This window comes from Rutilus rutilus, assembly GCF_951802725.1.
Source record: "Rutilus rutilus genome assembly, chromosome: 5".
Classification (NCBI taxonomy): Eukaryota; Metazoa; Chordata; class Actinopteri; order Cypriniformes; family Leuciscidae; genus Rutilus; species Rutilus rutilus.
In genome coordinates, this window is record NC_140213.1 from 10,103,068 (window position 1) to 10,121,958 (window position 18,891).

General features: G+C 36.0%; 2 protein-coding genes across 2 annotated transcripts; one reads left to right on the forward strand and one right to left on the reverse strand.

Moving 5' to 3' along the window:
* Positions 1 to 238: 238 nt before the first annotated feature.
* Positions 239 to 4,035, reverse strand: LOC311290175 (uncharacterized protein). The gene is made up of 7 exons (XM_084408499.1): positions 3,857 to 4,035; positions 2,629 to 2,646; positions 2,465 to 2,515; positions 2,016 to 2,136; positions 1,761 to 1,913; positions 1,571 to 1,663; positions 239 to 1,148 (listed from the first exon to the last, which is right to left on the reverse strand). The coding sequence occupies exons 2-7, from the start codon at positions 2,640 to 2,642 to the stop codon at positions 1,077 to 1,079; spliced, it is 504 nt and encodes a 167-aa protein (XP_084264625.1). The 5' UTR covers positions 2,643 to 2,646; positions 3,857 to 4,035; the 3' UTR covers positions 239 to 1,076.
* Positions 4,036 to 10,556: 6,521 nt separating this feature from the next.
* Positions 10,557 to 17,680, forward strand: cyp19a1a (cytochrome P450, family 19, subfamily A, polypeptide 1a). Its single transcript, XM_084409630.1, has 9 exons — positions 10,557 to 10,797; positions 11,712 to 11,862; positions 12,668 to 12,822; positions 13,004 to 13,180; positions 14,271 to 14,385; positions 14,581 to 14,692; positions 14,793 to 14,955; positions 15,627 to 15,868; positions 16,698 to 17,680. Exons 1-9 carry the CDS (start codon positions 10,593 to 10,595, stop codon positions 16,929 to 16,931), a joined length of 1,554 nt encoding a protein of 517 aa, XP_084265756.1. The 5' UTR covers positions 10,557 to 10,592; the 3' UTR covers positions 16,932 to 17,680.
* Positions 17,681 to 18,891: the final 1,211 nt, after the last annotated feature.

The following is an 18,891-nucleotide window of genomic DNA, read 5'->3' on the forward strand; positions in this document are numbered from 1 at the left end:
ACTCAATTTTGACCAACTTAAATGAGTTGGTCAAACTCAATTATGAGCAACTTAAATGAGTTGGTCCAACTAAATTTTGACCAACTTAAATGAGTTGGTCCAACTCAATTTTGACCAACTTAAATGAGTTGGTCCAACTCAATTTTGACCAATTTAAATGAGTTGGTCCAACTCAATTTTGACCAACTTAAAAGAGTTGGTCCAACTCAATTTTGATCAAATAGTTTAGATGAAATGGATACATTTATACAATTAGTTTTATGCTTCTTAAACTTAAATTAGAACATTTCATTGAAAAATCAATTAGGAAATCCTTATTTTGTACCCCATAGAGACAAGAGACAAACTCAAACTCAATAGTGCAATAGTTATTTAATGTGAAAAGTACTTAGAAAAATGCAAGTACACATTAAAGCCTTTATCCAAACATGTACAAATGTCTTTGTTCTGTTGAACACAAAGGAAGATATGTTAAAGAATATGGGAAACTGAACAGTTCTGGGCCACCATTGACTTCCATAGTAGGAAGAAAAAACAACAGCTATGAAAGTCAATGGTGGCCCAGAACTGTTAAGTTTCCCATATTCTTTAACACATCTTCCTTTGTGTTCAACAGAACAAATACATTTATACAGGTTTGGAACAACCCTAGGATCAGTAAATGACAGAATTTTCATTTTTGGGTGAACTATCCCTAAAGACAAGAACGACTAAGTAGAAATACACACAAAAAGCATGTAAGAAAAAGCATGTAAGAGTGTTAAAAAAAAAAAAAAAATGTGTGGTGTGTGTGCGTGCATAAGTATGTTAATGACTCAATATACAACGTTTTCTCAAATAATTCTCATTGTGTTCTCAAAAAAAGTGCACATCTTATGCAAACAGCTTGATTTTAAGTTGCTGGATTTTTGCATTCAGCCTATGTCCATCCAAGTTCATTAGGATTTTCTGGATAAACTTGAAGGTGTACTTGAGGTTGTCAGGAAAATTAAGATCAAGAGCATAAATGAGATCGAACAGCATGATGAATGCCAGGATCACGCAGTCTAGGTCGCTCAAAACCTTAATGCCCTCGATCACAACTCCGATGTCTTCTGTACAATCTCCTTGACTGTGTTTGGGATTTTATTTTCTGCATCCTCAGTGGCCTGGACAAAACACAAAACACTTTGGTTAAGCCCAGGTGAATTTGACCCTTTATATTTTAAAAGTAATCGGCAAATTGCATTGCTACTTTTCACTTTTACTATTACATTGTTGGCTGCTATTTACTTCCATTTTATGGACATAGACATACACATCTGAAAACTTCTACAAATTCTATTGTGTTCAGATGAACAATGAAAGGCATACACATGAAATGAAAAAAGTTATTACCCCTGCAAAATTATTACTATTAAAAATATTATTTTATTAAAATGAATAAAACAAAATATTATTATTCCACTAATACATATTTTATTGTGAAATGAAAATTGAGCATTTAATAATAATCAATCATATCTTCTTTTATAAAACATGAAAGTATTAACAGAATTGTTGTTATATATAAAAAAAAAAAATCACTTACCACATACTCCTTGAAGAAAGAGTCTGGATCTTCAATCGGGTAGATCATCAGGCCTTTCAGGGTGCACTCTCTCCTGATGTTTATGTTGTCACACTACAGCAGGGGGGAAATCAAGACTGAAATTAGCCAAATGCAGAAAGCTGTACAATAACTAGACAAAACAGAAGACATTGCATGCATTTATACTAACAGAGTCTGTGATCGCCAGGGCGTTTTTGATCTTTTGCCCCTTCACTCCTCCTTTGCTCTTGACGATCTGCATCAGTTTATCTGAAAAGTGGTCCAGCTGTAGGAACATTGATTGCAGTGGCTTCATAGTGATCTGCATGAACTCTGTGTTCACCTTCAAAATGAAAAAAAAAAAGAACAACACAAAAACAATTTCTTACTACGAAAAGAACCTAATAACGACTAAAATAAAACACTACATAACATGTTTACTTACTTCTCTCTGCTGAAAAAGAGCTGGCCATTGATTCTTGAACACCTCTATCATGGGGATTGGCTGACGACAATGGGTTTGAAGTCTATTAATGAATGTGGAATGTGGATTGTGTTTCCGGTATCTGTGGGTGTTAAATGTCCTGTAAATGTTACTTTCAAATGCACATCCTACAAACATACACTGAACTGTTTCATTATGCCTGAGATGTCCATTTATGTGTTGAAAATAATCTTTCTGTTGCTAGCTCCTTGCATGAACACACATGACACTGGAATGTTGTTAATTCTTCTGGCTTTGGAGTTTCCTGTTTAGCATGTATTTTGTACGTGTGATTAAGAAGCTTACTCCATATACTAAACGTGCATGGGCAATCTGTGTATGGACATGGATAGCAAAAACTGCCCCTAAAGCACAGATGAGTCTGCATTAAATGCTGCAGCAACAAATACCTGCTAGCTAGTTTCGATGGACACATTCTTTGCACTGCCACATTCACAATCCTAAAAAGAAGAATAAAAAAGTATTATAAGATTCCATATTTAACAAATGACACAAGTAGCCTAAATCAGAATATTTGAATATGACTTACTATAACTAGGAGGTTGCTGTTTACCTGGTCATATTCATAAATCTGTGAAAGAGAAGATGTTGATTAGGAGTGGGAACCAGTACTCATATGAAAATATGCTTTTTGAGGTGAACTAATCCCTTAATATGACACTTTACAATTCTCTCAAGTAATTAAATTGATTTTAAAATAATTTAAAATGTTTACTTGGTACAATTGTCTACCAGCAATATTTAACCCAGTCGCATGAAAATGCATATCTATAGCATGCTTTGTGTTTCATCCCGCAGTTGATACGCAAAAATGACTTTTTACATGCATAGCCTATTTACGCACTGTAAACCCTTTGGTAGGTTTAGTGGTGTGGGGTACGTGCATATTATACGCCATCAAAGTGCGTATGTATTATATATAACGTTAGATAGATAATGTTAGATGCCTATTATTATTTTTTTTGAGAAATGAATGGGAGTTCACAGAATACATAGATCGATAATTTCAACAAATATGCGTTTTATAGCGTTAATCAAATAGCGTGTTTAATGCAAAAACAGACGACTATATCGTCCATTCTGTCCGATTTTTCAGGTGTTCTGATGTAACGTTAACTTAGGTTAACCCCTGTATGTCACTTGCTCTGATTTACCATGGGCAGCTCAGCTACGATGTTGTAAATAGGTAGTTTACATGATAAAAGTAATCTTAATATTGAGATATACGTTCTACCTTATAGTTAATTATTTAAACAGGCCTTTGAACAAAAACGATGGTTTCGTGTATTTTCCCCCCCACAGCGCTTAATGTCATTATGGTGATTGTGAAACACGGAACACCTCACTTCATGATTTTATGCTGAAATGTCTTATTTTTCATGTTAGGCAGGTCAAATTTGATCAAGAAAAACGCACTGTGGCCAATTCAGCGTGAGTGAGTGACGCAGCTAAAAATAGATTCGGCGCCGAAACAATCGCGGCGATCGTAAGCCTCTAATTCATTTTATGACGGATATATCAATCCAGCTAGCAAGCCAATAAGTTAAGAACCAATTTTGCACAGTTACAGTCAAATTCGGGATCGTTAGACTGGTCTAACACAGAATTTGCACGTTGTGTGAGTAAGTTAAGCTATCGAAGGGACACTTAAAACAATTCACCTCGCATAACTTTCACTGCTGTTGCATGCATATTTCACTCAAAATTAAGATATAAGTTACACATCCTCTTACAGTGAGGTAAATTCTTTGTTACAAATACTCAAACAAGATAATACTTACCAATAACGAATACGACGTTGCAGTCCTTCTTGCGGCGGCAGACGATAAAATGGCGGCCACACTCTGAGCATGTTCTTCTCTAAGCTTGTCTTGCACATGCGCAAATGGCGCGCTCCGAAGCCAAATTAATTTGAGTTAACCAAATTAAATAAAATCTCATAGATGACACTATTTATACATTTTACGTTAGACTTATTAAATATATATACGTATTATTCCTAATTAGATATATTTAAATAAAGTGAACACAATTTAAATGTGTCATATCTAAGAAGGCCTTGAATCATTTTTTTGAGTGTATTTTGATTGTCCCTTTTGAATATTCTGTTGATTAAGTAGAGCATTAGTAGATTGTCTGCTTAATATCTGCTAACTTGTGATGCTCCTCCAACAGACATTCTACTGACTATAAGTAACTTTGCAACTACAGTAGGCTACATGTCAACTTATCCTAACCATACCAGTTAACACTCTTCAAAGACTCCAATGAGAGTTAGTAGAGATGTAGGTGCAATGTTACTTATAGTCAACAGAATGTGTTAAAGGGAATATCAAAATAAAGTGAAACCAAAACTTTTTATGTGTTTTGGCCGTTCATTTACACGACAACACAGGCTCATTAGAAATACGTACCTGTGGCAACATTTTTGCAAAATGCGAAATACGTTGCGTCGTGCATGTTTCGTGACAGTTTCGAAGTGAAATGTACTGTAAGAGGTGCTAAAAGCGTGTTTAGTCTTTTTCCGGAACAGATTAATGTAAATATGCCGTTTTTTTATGGTGGAGTTTGTATGAGTGGCGCTAAAAGTTTAATGCTCCATTTTAAAATAGTGTACACCTACACTAAACCCTTAATCTACCCTAGTGGCGCAAAAAGTGGGTATGCGCTATATGCGGCGCATAGGGGCGCAGCACCATGGTGGGGGCGCCAAAGCAATGGTAAAAAAAATTAAAATAATATATATATATATATATATTTTTATTTTTTTTGGTATTTTCTATATGTAGCTGCTGTTGTGCGTTTCTAAATCATTTCGTTTTTTCCTCAATGTTATAAAACATTTTAGAGGACTAACAGGTCAGGGTTTGTGTGTGTGTTCATCTGAGCCTCATTGGCCTGTCACAGCTTGTCAATGTCACAATATTTGAGATGACCAATCAAATCAAAGTAGGCGGGCTTTATGTTCACAGAAGCTGCTGAGCGCGAATTTTAGCAGAGCGTTTCGACGCTTCAGTTTTGAAGTCCGAGATAAGATGTAAGTAGCTAAACTAAACATTTCATATTTGACAGTTTTTTGTTGTCATAAATATTAAGCGAATGACACAAATAATCAGGCAAACTAATAAACTTTTGTCTAATTTCGCCTTTTTGAACTGAAAATGGGCCTATATAACGTGACGCATGTAACGTTAATGTAAGTTAATAATTAGTTTAACATTACTGTCATTGTGAGGTAAAGAAAAATTGACAAAGCCGTTTTCATCATGTTAGGCACAAGAATTATAATGAATGTGTACATATTGAGAATTAATATATAATACAATTTGTAGCCTTCAGTAAATTAAAGCTTTTCCAGCTTTTGGAGTGGAAGAGACGGGGCAAGAGGAGGAGACTGGGAGAAAATAAAAAAGAGTGATGTAAATTAGGAGAGAGCAGGTATTGACAAATAATCTACTGCCCGCTAACATGGTTTTAAAGCTATTCTTCTTTTTTTGCCCTTCAAACATCTGAAATGCACACAGCAGAGAAATAAAAAATGTAGCCTAACTCCCTAACGACCTCAAATTTAGGACCTCTTTGATTTTAAAGCCCTGTCTACGGCCCTGTATTAGGCATACGATCAATAATGTGTACATATTTGTGAATGAATTTAATAAACTTAGTTACCTAGATTTCCTAGTAGCTTTCAGTAAATGAATGCTTCTGAGGAAATGATTCATAAATCAACCAGTATCAGTTGACCCTATGTTTACTTTCTTCACTGACAGACAAACGTGAAAAGCCTATATCAGCCTATATCAGTCAAAGCTCAGATTTAGGAGGGGAAGAGACAGGGCAAGAGAAAAACAAAGAGAAAAAGAGTGTGATGAGAGAAAAATAAAATTGTAGCTGCATACCCCCTCTGACACTGGGTAGTTGCACTCCTGACCTACCCGATAGTGTTAACAAAAGCAAATGTGACATAAAAACGCAATCATTCATAATCATTGCATTTTAGCTTGTTTTTTAACCTTTTAGCTCTTTTAACGTGACTCGTCTTTTACGGGATACTTACCCGTCTTGGTATGTCTTTTGTGTTTTGCAAAAACGTTGCCACAGTTAGGCCTACATTATTCCAATGAGCCTGTGTTGGTTTTTGGAGCCTGAAAACACAAACTTTTGAAACAGTGCAAGTTTTTGAAAATTATACCATTTTATTGTCTCCGTATAAACAGAGCCCGTCTACGGAGAGCCTGCCCACTCCCTATTAAGTCCTATTGTACCGAATTTTGGTTGTAGTTCCACCAGAGTTCCACTGGGGGCGATCGCCCATGAGTGCAGAATGAATGGGAGTCCATGGGGCTAGACGGCTAAATTTGTCTCTTTCACCCGATTGCCGTTGAGAAATCTCAGATTCGATAGTAGGTTTTGCAAGTTCAACATGGGTTATAGGTCGAAAGTTGAATGAACGAGTACTTATGTCCTTTCGATTTCTTACAGGTTGAGTTGTTGTTGCCCATAACACGCTAGCATTCTGCTAATGAACGCTGATTGGTCAGTGAAGGACTGATTACGACCAGAGATACCACTTGATGGCATCGTGGCATCCGAAGCGGGACCAGAAACAAACAAAACAAAAACTCTTCTAGCACGTGTATTTACCTGTGTCAGCTGTGTTGTCGATGCCTCGAGAGAAAAGAAAGTGCAGAGCGCGAAAGCACCAGAGTGACTGAAGGATTGCCGTAAAGCAGTATCTCTGGTCGTACGATGTGTATGACGTCATTGACACTTTAAAAGACTTTTTAAAGCAAATAAGTGACTCTAAAAAATCTAACACCCAGCAATGTGTAATTTCTTTGCATCTCCTTTCGAATACAACATTCAAATTACTAGACAAAAAATTATATCCTGAGAAAAGTGGATTTTGATGGGTATACTGCCATAGACCTCCATTCATTCTGCACTCGTCCTGTGAGCGCCCTCATATGGAATCAAAGTGGAACTGCAACCAGTTCAGAAGCCGGAAGTGTATTGAGAGTGAAACTTCTCGCCTTATTAGACATTCTCTGGTATAAACAGTGACATGCCGCGCATGACGTGTTTCTTTACAAAGTGACATCGCCAACAACTGGCCTGGCATGCATAATACAGCGTTTTTAACTCATCCGTGTGAACGGGGATCGTTCTGACAACGTTGTTGTCTGTCCGGCGAAAAATGCAAAGGAAAAACCTTTCCGTTTTTAGTACATCGCTGTCGTGTAAACGTACCCTAAATCTTTCAAACATAATTTTGAGACTCCTATAGTAACTAATTGTATATTTAACAAGTTATGTCTTTAAAATAATTGGTACATATTATTTCTGACTTTACAGCATCGTGAATAGAGAGGATGTTCCTTAAGGGCAATATAGTTAAATTGTGCTGTACTAGAGACAAAATTGCTTTCAAATGTCCAATTCAACATGACATGCACATCTAGATGTGATTCCCAGATCACATCTAGTTCAACTGTTTGACATGCTCTACTGATGTGGTCTAATGTGGTTTGTTGGACCATTTAGGCACAGATTGTAGTAAAGCAGCTTACTTTTTGAAGGATTTGGTACAAAGATCGGTATTCTCATTTTATTGGAATTTAGATTTTTTAATGTTCTTAACACAGGTAATTGTTTTGGTAAGGAGCTGGAGAAGATGTAAAGATGCATGTCATCTGTATAATAATAAAAACTAATGCCATTATTCCTAATATCATAAAGAGAGCATGCACAAAGAGAATTACAAAGAGCCAAAAACAGAGTCTTGTTGCACACCATACTTTACATACGATAGGATGCTCTTTATTTACACAAACAAGTAGGCATTAACTAATATTTTCCTTTCAATGTAAAATATTTACATTTTTATTAAAAGCTAGATATTTTCATAAAAAATGACGGCACATTAATTATTAAACAATGTAAACTGTAAAAAGATACTTTCAATATAAGACTTTTATATAACAGCCCCTCAGACCTCAAAAGGGGTCAGTTGAGTGGACACTGGACTGTCTTCAGTAATGGGAAGTGGTTTGGCTTCCCTCGCTGTGCGTTGTGTCTCAAACATTGCTGTTATTCTCTGTCACTTGGCACTCCTCATGAGAAACCGAACAAATATCCTCCCACATAAGTCGTGCGGCTAGCATTGCTTTCATTAAGCTGAACACACAACCTTCCAGAGATCAATACACAGTCTCCTCAGGATGCCATGTGTGGTGATGGGCTGCCGAAGTAATTCAGTGAATGGACAATAAAGAAAGACATTACAGACATGTGTGACATAATCATGAAAAATTAACCTGTTGGTCTACTTACTGAGTTTTTGTAACTAATATTCACCACAAACACAATCATTAGCAGTTTCTTGGATGTCTTAGTAAGAAAGCACCAGCCAACAACATAAATGATCTATAAATGTATGGTTGACAGTACCCACAATTCCTTTCCTTTTGGCTTCCTGCCCAGTTTTGCCACAGAGGACAAACAACTTATTTGAAGAACTGCGAAACTCAAGGACCACAAAGGCTGTATTGAAATGACAACATATTTAAGTGACGTGGCATTCAATGTGCAGACACTTTGTTCCCCAATGAATTAAAGAATTCTTGTTTCTTTCCGAGAAAGACATTCCAGCCCTAAATACGTAGTGTATGATGTTGTTGCCTATTCAAAAAGGGTTGACTCCTCCTTTATGAGAGGGTCGGAGTTTTTACCAGGACCACCCTGAGACTCTGACATCTACAGAAATTCCCCCTGTACACCTCCATGTAGTCACATAATTCGATACACTACACAAACAAATATAACTAATAACTATCAGTCATATATAATGAAGGCAATGAGAAGAGATGCATATTACTATTGCTTTGTGAAAAAAAAATCATAGACTTGAAAAGTGCTATATCTTGGGACCAGAAGACCATAGAAACTTAAGCGTGGGCATATCTTACACCCAGAACACTCTAGCGAGCTCTTACGTTTTGCATGGATGAACTCACATTTTCTTCAGAAAATATAAAAATCTTGTAATGTAAGTTAATTGATTTTTAGTCAATGGTTTCTAAATAGGAGTGCCAAGTGCCAACATTACAGCTTCAGTCCACTGGAGTAAACTGACGTTTTTGCTCAAGGCTACAATGGTTCACAAATACCCCTCTTTGGGCCTTAACCAGCAACATCAAGTTAACTAACCAGGAGTTCAACCATTAAGCTTCTGCCATTAAATATTAACCTGCATGCATTCTTCTACATCATAACTAAGAATCAGGAAAATGAGAGTCAATACAGCAGATGGGGCAGGGTTAAATCAACATGCATTTGGGTTTGTAGATGAGAAGTTCAATGTGTGAAGAAGAGTTGAATGTGTAAAATTAAGAAGTAAATGAAGGAATCATGAACTGTGGGGGATTGATTAAAGTTTCCCTCCCTTTACAAAGAAAATGCCAGAATGCTGCATGCATCTGCTCTGACTAAGATGTCAGCTTATTTCCATAAATTCTTTAGCAATTAAAGTGGGCGTTCAGTGAATTCACAATGTCTCTGAATCTGATAAAGACACACAAAGAGGGCAAACTGAAGACACAAAATAGCTGTTGTGTTCCCTGCAACAATTTGTTTTTGTTTTAAATTGAATAATGAAAACCATAAAAAGAGATTGTTGAAGATAAAACGAATATGAATGGTTGGTAAGGCTTTACATTGTGTTTTTAAATACCATGGCCAGCCCTGAGCCAGGTGAATGAATAAATTAATTAATAAATAGGCGTTAATAGGCGTTAATATTAAGTTAATGAACGTATGCAAACATTTTTAGAATAGTGACTTGTGAATGTACAGCAGCACAAATTAACAAAGCTAAACCTAGTACCATTGATGCATGGCAATGTTTTTCTTCCAACATATTGGATTATATAAAGGAATGACCATATCAACTTTTTTCCTTCAGATTGTTAAATCATTGATGCTATGTCTGTTGCTCCACCTTTTCCATGTCTGTTTGTTTGAATGGATGTTACTTTGTTATGTCTGAAGACAACAAAAAGTTAATGAAGTTAAGATCATTCAACGTTCATCTTTTGTTATGACCAGTATAAGTGGTTGCTTCCTGAACAAAAGTGCCCATTCATTGATACTCTTTGGTTGCTAAGAAAAGGGGCATTGGGTTTGTTTGAGTCAGTAACCTCAAGTATGCTTGCCCCTTTTTGTAGCCTGTAGAATGACTGAAGGTCATGCCACAGATGTCTCGTATCTCTTAAAGTCTTTGAAGTCTTAATGAAAATTCAGAGATGAGTTTGGCACAGCTGAGGGTTCGAGTGTCATGATAATGTTTTGGAAACTCAAACCGCAAGGACACGAGGATCACACAAGGTTACGCTGAGTTTTTATTTTGACTTTTGAATTATCCTGATCCAATCCCATGCAACCGCTCAGATATAAAAGTGTATGTCTGCAGTTGTGGCGCTTTAGACTTGAAGAGGCTGTAATTTCCCATCTGTTCTTATGGCAGCTGAACTGCTCCAGCCCTGTGGAATGAAGCCGGTGCGTCTTGGCGAGGCTGCGGTTGACTTTCTGGTCGAAGGGGCCCATAATGGCACTGAAGGGGCTCAAGACAATGTGTGTGGAGCCACGGCCACACTCCTGCTGCTGTTACTTTGCCTGCTGCTGGCCATCAGACACCATCGGCCAGAGGAATCGCATGTGCCGGGTCGGTAGGGTTTGTTTGAAATTTTGTCCTTTATTATTTTGCAGCATGATCTGGAACTCATTTTCATTCTGAACTGATGCTTGTGGGAAAGAGGCGTTTCAAATGGTTACATCTCCTATCATGTGGTGTTTTGCCTTTTTATCATTTGTTAGTGACAATGCTATTTAGGTTTTGGGTAAATAGTATAGTAACGTAAAGTATAATTCTGATTGAATAAATAAATGTGACCCTGGATCACAAAACCAGTCACAAGTCGCACAGGTATATTTGTGGCAATAGCCAACAATACATTGTATGGGTCAAAATTATCGCTTTTTCTTTTATGCCAAAAATCATTAGGATATTAAGTAAAGATCATGTTCCACGAAGATATTTTGTACATTTCCTACGGTAAATATATAAAACATTTATTTTTGTGAGTGAATGCTGCACAATCACGAAGATAAATGGACAACTTTAAACTTTTTTTTTTTTTTGCACCCTCAGATTCCAGATTTACAAATAGTTAATTCTCGGCCAAATATGGTCAAATCCTATCAAACCATACATCAATGGAAAGCTTATTTATTCAGCTTCCGTATGATGTATAGGCCTAACTCTCAATTTAAAAAAAAATTTACCCATGTGACTGGTTTTGTGGTCCAGGGTAGCAAATGTAAAATGACTATAAACAGACACCTATGAGCACATTTAATATTAATGCACCTAATTGCTACATTGTTTTGCTAAATGCCACTATAAACAATAATTAGCAATACATTTAACTATTTACTGAACAATGGTGTATTTTCCACATATTGTTATGTTATAATGGGGTCATAAAAACTCTGTTGCATGAAATTGATTTAGATGAATTATATCATGTCACATGTTATCATGTTAATTACTTGTTTGCTGCAATGTGTTTTATTCAGGTCCTTGTTTCTTCCTGGGTCTGGGTCCTTTTCTCTCTTACTGTCGGTTCATCTGGTCTGGGATCGGGACTGCCAGCAACTACTACAACAGCAAATATGGAGACATTGTGCGGGTCTGGATCAACGGTGAGGAAACTCTCATCTTGAGCAGGTAAGTCCTGACACACACATCACACCTTGTGAAAAAGAAGTACACTTTAGCATACCTTTAAAAAAAAAAAAAAGGTACAGTAATAATATATATTACATTTAAAGAATATTCTTAAGTGTGAACTGATTGTAATCTTTTCAGACACTTAATTGGATGTTATTTACAGTTAAACTAATTATATTATAGTTTAAATTTATGTTAATTAAATTAGTTAAGTGGGACTCTTTATATGTAATTTCATAATTACTTCTATTGTCTTTGAAATATGGTTAAAGTGTACATCTGACAAGCATTAAATATACTATAATATAATTTCAATTGAAACTCGTGTCATGTATTTTAATATATTTATCATTACACATTTTTAATGAAGTTGCAATTTAGTACATTAACTTTAAATGAATGACTTTTTAACGAATAACTCACTACAGTTAAAATTATAATCAAGAACTTTGCATGTGCTTTAGCATGTTAGTCAACACATAATAAGTCAATTTTAAAGTATGACAAAAAATATTAAAACATAATGATTGAAATGTACTTTAAAGTTAAACTTTTAATTTACATTATTACATAGTCACAAAAGTGTACTCTCTTTAACTTTATTTCATTCATATTATAATATTTGCAGGTACAGTTTTTTAAACATACTTTTAAGTTTTGAAGTACACAATTGCACGTTCAAAACAATGAAATGTCTCTTTCACAAAGGACAGATCATACCAGCACCAATCACACAATATTCCAGTATAAATGAACCCAAATGTGGCATAAATGTATTATTCTGATGCTGTGTGCGTCACAGGTCATCTGCTGTGTGTCATGTGTTGAGGAGATCTCTGTACACCTCACGCTTTGGGAGCAAACTAGGTCTGCAGTGTATTGGGATGCATGAACAGGGAATCATATTCAACTCAAATGTGGTGCTCTGGAAAAAAATCCGCACCTTTTATGCTAAAGGTGGGCATGCTTTTGGTAATATGCAAGGTATTAAATGTGCATACAAATATTTAAATTGCATGATCAAATTTGTTACAGATATAATTGTATCTTTTCTCTTTTGCAATTAATTTAGATATCTAATTTCATTCCACTGGATTTTAGCAGTGTTGTGCTAAGCATGTGTATGTGTGTGTATCAGCTCTAACAGGTCCAGGGCTTCAGAGAACTTTAGAGATATGCACCACTTCCACAACCACACACCTGGATGATCTGTCTCACCTGACGGATGCTCGGGGACAAGTGGACATTCTCAACTTACTGCGGTGCATTGTGGTGGACATTTCCAACAGACTGTTTCTAGGAGTCCCTCTCAATGGTCAGTCCTGAGAAGCACTTGCACTAACACACAACAGCTCAAAAAGGTATAGGAACTTAAACCTTTTGTTATATGGTGCCATGCCATTTATTTGTAAGTCTGACTTAGAATGATATAGTTCACCCATGTCATCATTTACTCACTCATGTAGTTCCAAACCTCTATGACATTTAATCTGCTTCAGAACACAAAAGAAGATATTTAGAAAAATGTCTCAAAGTTTTTTTGTCCGTACAATGAAATCTTACTCCAATCTTTTATAGGTAACACTTTATTTAGACGATCCACTATAGGCATTCTACTAATTATAAGTAACTTTCCAACTACATGTCAACTTATTCTACTACAGTCTACTAATACTCTAATGAGAGTTAGATGACAAGTTACTTATAGTTAGTAGAATGTCTAAAGTGGACCATCAAAATAAAGTGAAACGCTTCCCAGACAGCAACATAGTGTCGGGCCAGATCCGGGCCACATCTGGTACATGTGGATTCCATGCGTACCAGATGTGGGCTGGATCTGGGCCGACGCTATGTTGCTGTCTGGGTTTTATATGCTATGTATCTTGGCGGGCACCGTGATTTTGCCAAAAAAAGACATATTTTGTTGATCCTGGAGCAACATTCTTGTCTGAAAATTTTGTCCTAAACCTAACCCTACCCACAACTTATCCCTAAAATCAGAGGAAAATGATGGTGAATAACACTGATGTAGAAGCACCTAACCCTGGTTGTAAGCCTAAACTTGACATAAACTGTAAACTTGTCCCTTAAATCTGATTGGTTGATTGGAATGTTGAATGAACAAATGTGTTAATCCAGGAACATGTTGTACGTGGTGAAATCACGTTCAGCGTATATTGGCATAATCCCAGACAGCAAACATAGTGTGGGCCCAGATCCGGCCCACATCTGGTACGCGTTGAATCCACATGTACCAGATGCGGCACGGATCTGGGCCGACACTATGTTGCTGTCTGGGATCATGTATAAGCACGAGCATTGTTTGTGATCATAATATTGCTTTTTAATATTGCTTTTCACTAAATAACATATTTAACTGCTTGAGTTTTGCTGCTGTGTTGTAGAGCGTGATCTGCTTCAGAAGATTCATAAATATTTTGACACCTGGCAGACAGTATTAATCAAACCTGATGTGTACTTCAGACTGGACTGGCTGCACAAGAAGCACAAGAGAGAAGCGTGAGTTCATGATAGTGCCATTTTGTTTTGGAGAAGTGTGTAAATGCATGTCAATTCCATGCTATATGAATATGATAGCCATGAGATGGTGCTTTTTATGTAAGGAACAGTGTCGTAAATGCTGCATCCAGCTTTGAAGTTCCTTCTTTTAGGACTGAATTGTAAAGTGAATTTATGTGTTTGTGCGTGTTTCAGTCAGGAGTTACAGGACGCCATCACGGCTCTGATCGAGCAGAAGAAAGTTCAGCTGACACATGCAGAAAAACTCGACCAGCTCGACTTCACAGCAGAGTTGATATTCGCTCAGGTGAATGTGACATGCCAGTATCACACACACACACACACACACACACACACCTCTGAAGCATAAGAATGACTGACCTGTGTGTGTGCGTATGTGTGTTTAGAGCCACGGAGAGCTGAGCGCTGAGAACGTCAGGCAGTGTGTGTTGGAGATGTTGATCGCGGCTCCAGATACTCTCTCTATCAGTCTATTCTTCATGTTGCTGTTACTCAAACAGAATCCGGACGTCGAGTTGAAGATCCTGCAGGAAATGGAAACTGTTTTAGGTCTGAGCGCACACACAAGAGACAGTCATGTTGTCTTTCATCCCATGTGAAAAGTATACTCTAGCATACTTTTAAAAAAAGAGTACTAATTAGTACATATATAAGAATATTCAAAAATTCCAAACTGAATGTAATGTGTTCACACTTAATTGCATGTCATTTACAATTAACTGAAAATGTGTTATAGCTTCAGTTTATATTAAATGCAATAAGCTGAACTTTTTTTTGAGGTAGGACTTAAATATTAAGATGCAATTTCATAATTACTTCTATTGCCTTTGTGTACTGCCAAATACACTAAAAAGCATTTATGGTAAACTAAAATATATTGTAATGTTTCTAGTGAAACTTAAATGTAATTTAAGTTCTTTAAAGGAATAATTTACTCACCATCACCATGTCATTCCAAACCTTCTAGATATATTCTGTGGCACAAAAAGAAATATGTTGAAGAATCTTTTCGTAACTCTTTTCCATTTAGTGACAGACTTCATTAAAGACAACGTTAAAGTATCATGAAAGTAGGGATTATCAGAGTTTGGAATGACATGAAAATAAGTAAATTAATGACAGAATGTTCAGTTTTGGATGAATTCTTCATGTTTGATTGTGTAGTCAATGTTTGTTTCAAACTGCTTATTTAAACATGATGTTGTGACTGTGTTTTGTAGCTGGTCGGAGCCTGCAGCACTCACATCTGTCCAGGTTAAACATTCTGGAGTGTTTTATCAACGAGTCTCTCCGGTTCCACCCGGTAGTGGACTTCACTATGCGCCGGGCGCTGGACGATGATGTCATCGAGGGCTACAGAGTGAAGAAAGGAACAAACATCATATTAAACGTGGGTCGAATGCACCGGTCCGATTTCTTCCCTAAACCAAATGAGTTCAGTCTCGACAACTTCCAGAAGAACGTGAGTCTTTATTATTATAAAATCTCTTTCTTGTCTTATTTTTCGGTCTTTAAAGCTCTCACAAACATTTTTCATGCTAAACTATTAGCCATCATTCAAATAAATAAATAAATCAATAAGAATGATTCTGAGACTGTTTAATGGAGATCCCATGTTAATTGTATTATTTTTAAAATATTTTTTCTTTATGACTCAAACACTAGTATTGTATTTAAATGCTATTTAACTTTGATTTTATAATAGAAAATTCATAAAATATATAATAAATAGTAACAATCAATGTTCACTACTTTAAAAACTAATGCAATTATGTTTCATTAACATCATTTTATACAGCAATTGTATAAAATCTACAAATTTCTTTTTTTTTTTTTTACTAAAATTCCATAAATATAAAAGCTATTGTTACTATTGTAAAATTATAACAAATTAAGGAAAATTATTAAGTATTTGGACTAGTATTACTAATACTGTAAAAAGTAGTAACCTAAGTATACTGTAGGTTAATATAATTAATATAAAAAAAACCTTTAATATAGATGCTACCAATTTTTATTAAATTTTTTTCTAAAAGGTGTAAGGACTTTTTACAATAATTTATAACACACTAAGCTTTTACTTTATTGCATAAAACGTGCCTACTAATATATATATATATATATATATATATATATATATATATATATATATTATTAGTAGGCATTATATACATTTTCTTAATAAATTTAATTTAATATTTTGTTCATTAAGATACATAAAAAGTCGAAATAATGTGTTGTGACCATGTCAACACCAACAAAGTAATACCTTTCTCTGTCTCTCTCTAAAGGTGCCGAGTCGTTTCTTCCAGCCGTTCGGATCAGGCCCGCGGTCGTGTGTGGGAAAGCACATCGCTATGGTGATGATGAAGTCCGTTCTTGTGACGCTGTTGTCTCGTTTCTCCGTGTGCCCTGTGAAGGACTGTACTGTAGAAAGCATCCCGCAAACCAACAACCTGTCTCAGCAGCCGGTGGAGGATCCGTCAAGCCTCAGCGTGCAGCTCATCCTGAGAAACACTCTCTGATTCACCTCCGTCATATGTGCTCTAAAACACTCTTACAAAATAGGCAATGGCATGGAAGTAACACTTTTGGTTCCCCAAATGAACCTTTCAGTGAACAGTTCTTAAAAGAACCATTTTTTTCTTAGTTTGAAGAACATTTAAAAAAATCTAAAGAACCTTCCCAGACAGCAACGTAGTGCTGGCCCAGATCCGGGCCACATCTGGTACATGTGGATTCCACGCGTACCAGATGTGGGCCGGATCTGGGCCAACACTATATTGCTGTCTGGGTTTTAATTATAAACAACCTATTTTATATTGGAAAAATTCAATGAATGTTAAAAGTTCCTCATGGAACAATAGATGCCAATAGATCCTTTATTTTTAAAGAGTGTGCCATGTATTTATCTACTGCTTTTAGCTGTCAGTCTTTTAGATACTTGTGTTTAAATTTGTATGCAGTGTAAATGTAATTATTGTTATAATGTACGGAGCCCCTGAAGGTGGGAGGCTAAATGCTTTTGCGTTCACTCGAGAAACTTTGTGTTCTCGTAATGAACTCAAAAGTTTTGCGAGCGAACGCAAAGTTTCTCGGAATGCGAAACATTTGTGGTAGAACGTAAAAGCATCGACATATAGGCAAATATTTCTTTCTATCACACATTTTTCCTTCACCATGTCCCTTTAGGGGTTCCGTAATAATGTATGATATTGTCTCATCCTGTTAATTACTGGTTCAGACTGTTTTTTTTATACTGTTAATAAAGTGTAATAAAAGTATTATCAAGTGGTGTTATTGTAATTAATTGTTTTATAAAGAGTTTATGTAATATTACCGTGTTTAAAGAAAGGTAGTGCAAAACGTTTAAACCTTCTGCTGCGTTGAAAACCCTGTAACACATTTTGTGCTCCTCGTCAAAAATGGCCAGCCTTTTAAAAATAGCTTGTAAATCGCTCCTTATGCTATATTATCGCCAAATATTGTACTCAATCTTTTTGTCATCTTTTTGTTTTCTTTCAATTATTAAAGGTTTTGTATTTGTATTGTATTTCTTTCTGGAACTGATTGATCGTGGGCCACTGAGCCTGTATGCACCTCAGCTTTTGAGTGAAAAAAAGCATCACTTGTGTCAATATTCAACAAAATATGGAAAGAATTTGCACTGTGTAGACTGGGTAAACCCAGCCTGATCTGCCGGCGATTTGATTGAGCTTGGTCTGGTGATAGCCAGACTAATAGTGTGCTTTTAATGTTTAACCAGGAAGTTTGATTTTAAATGCTTTTATTTTGTACAAAATGGAACAAAGTCACACTTGTGGTTCCCGGTCAAAAATGAGGCCTACAATCAGTAAAAAGATAATTGAAAGAAAACAAGTTGACAAAAAGATTGAATCCCATTTTTGGTGATAATATAGCATACTGAGAGATTTCTATGCTTTAGGCCAGTTATTTTTGACTGGGAACACCACAAGTGTGGCTTTGTGGCATTTTGTACAAGATAAACGCATTTCAAAACAAACTTCCTCGGTAGTTAGCCACTCGGTACCAACTGAAGATACTCGATCTTCACCGCTATGGAGGTATTTTGTCGTGTCTACTGTATTAATAATGCTATCAAGAATGCAACCAAAGCACAGGATAGCAATAAGTAGATGGCTATATATAAGTATTTGTAAATCATACAAAATAAATGCCATGATCACTAGATTTTATACAGATAATTTTTGTAAATGGTGATCAGCAACCAAATATTGATAATGTGGAAGTTACTGCCTTTTGCCTTGGCATGACGTCTCACTTTTTGCTGACAAAACAAAGGCAGAGTACGGTAACTTTAAAATAGAGGTCAAAAGTCAAGTTTGAGCTCAAGATTTTTTTATGTAGATCATTTTCATTACTAAAACATCTAATTGCCAGATTACCAGTGTCTTACCTATAATGAATTTGGCGTCATTTCAAATCTTTGGCGTCAAATCTTTA

Excerpts from the sequence above, each read along its gene's own strand:
- LOC311290175 (XM_084408499.1), bottom strand. Across the intron at positions 1,914-2,015 it reads CTCTTTTTCAGCAGAGAGAA|GTGAACACAGAGTTCATGCA; the intron begins GTAAGTAAACAT and ends TTCATTTTGAAG. Across the intron at positions 1,664-1,760 it reads CCCTGGCGATCACAGACTCT|TGTGACAACATAAACATCAG; the intron begins GTTAGTATAAAT and ends CCCCTGCTGTAG.
- cyp19a1a (XM_084409630.1), top strand. The coding sequence starts at position 10,593 with ATGGCAGCTGAACTGCTCCAGCCCTGTGGAATGAAGCCGGTGCGTCTT. Across the intron at positions 14,956-15,626 it reads GGAAATGGAAACTGTTTTAG|CTGGTCGGAGCCTGCAGCAC; the intron begins GTCTGAGCGCAC and ends TGTGTTTTGTAG. Across the intron at positions 15,869-16,697 it reads TCGACAACTTCCAGAAGAAC|GTGCCGAGTCGTTTCTTCCA; the intron begins GTGAGTCTTTAT and ends CTCTCTCTAAAG.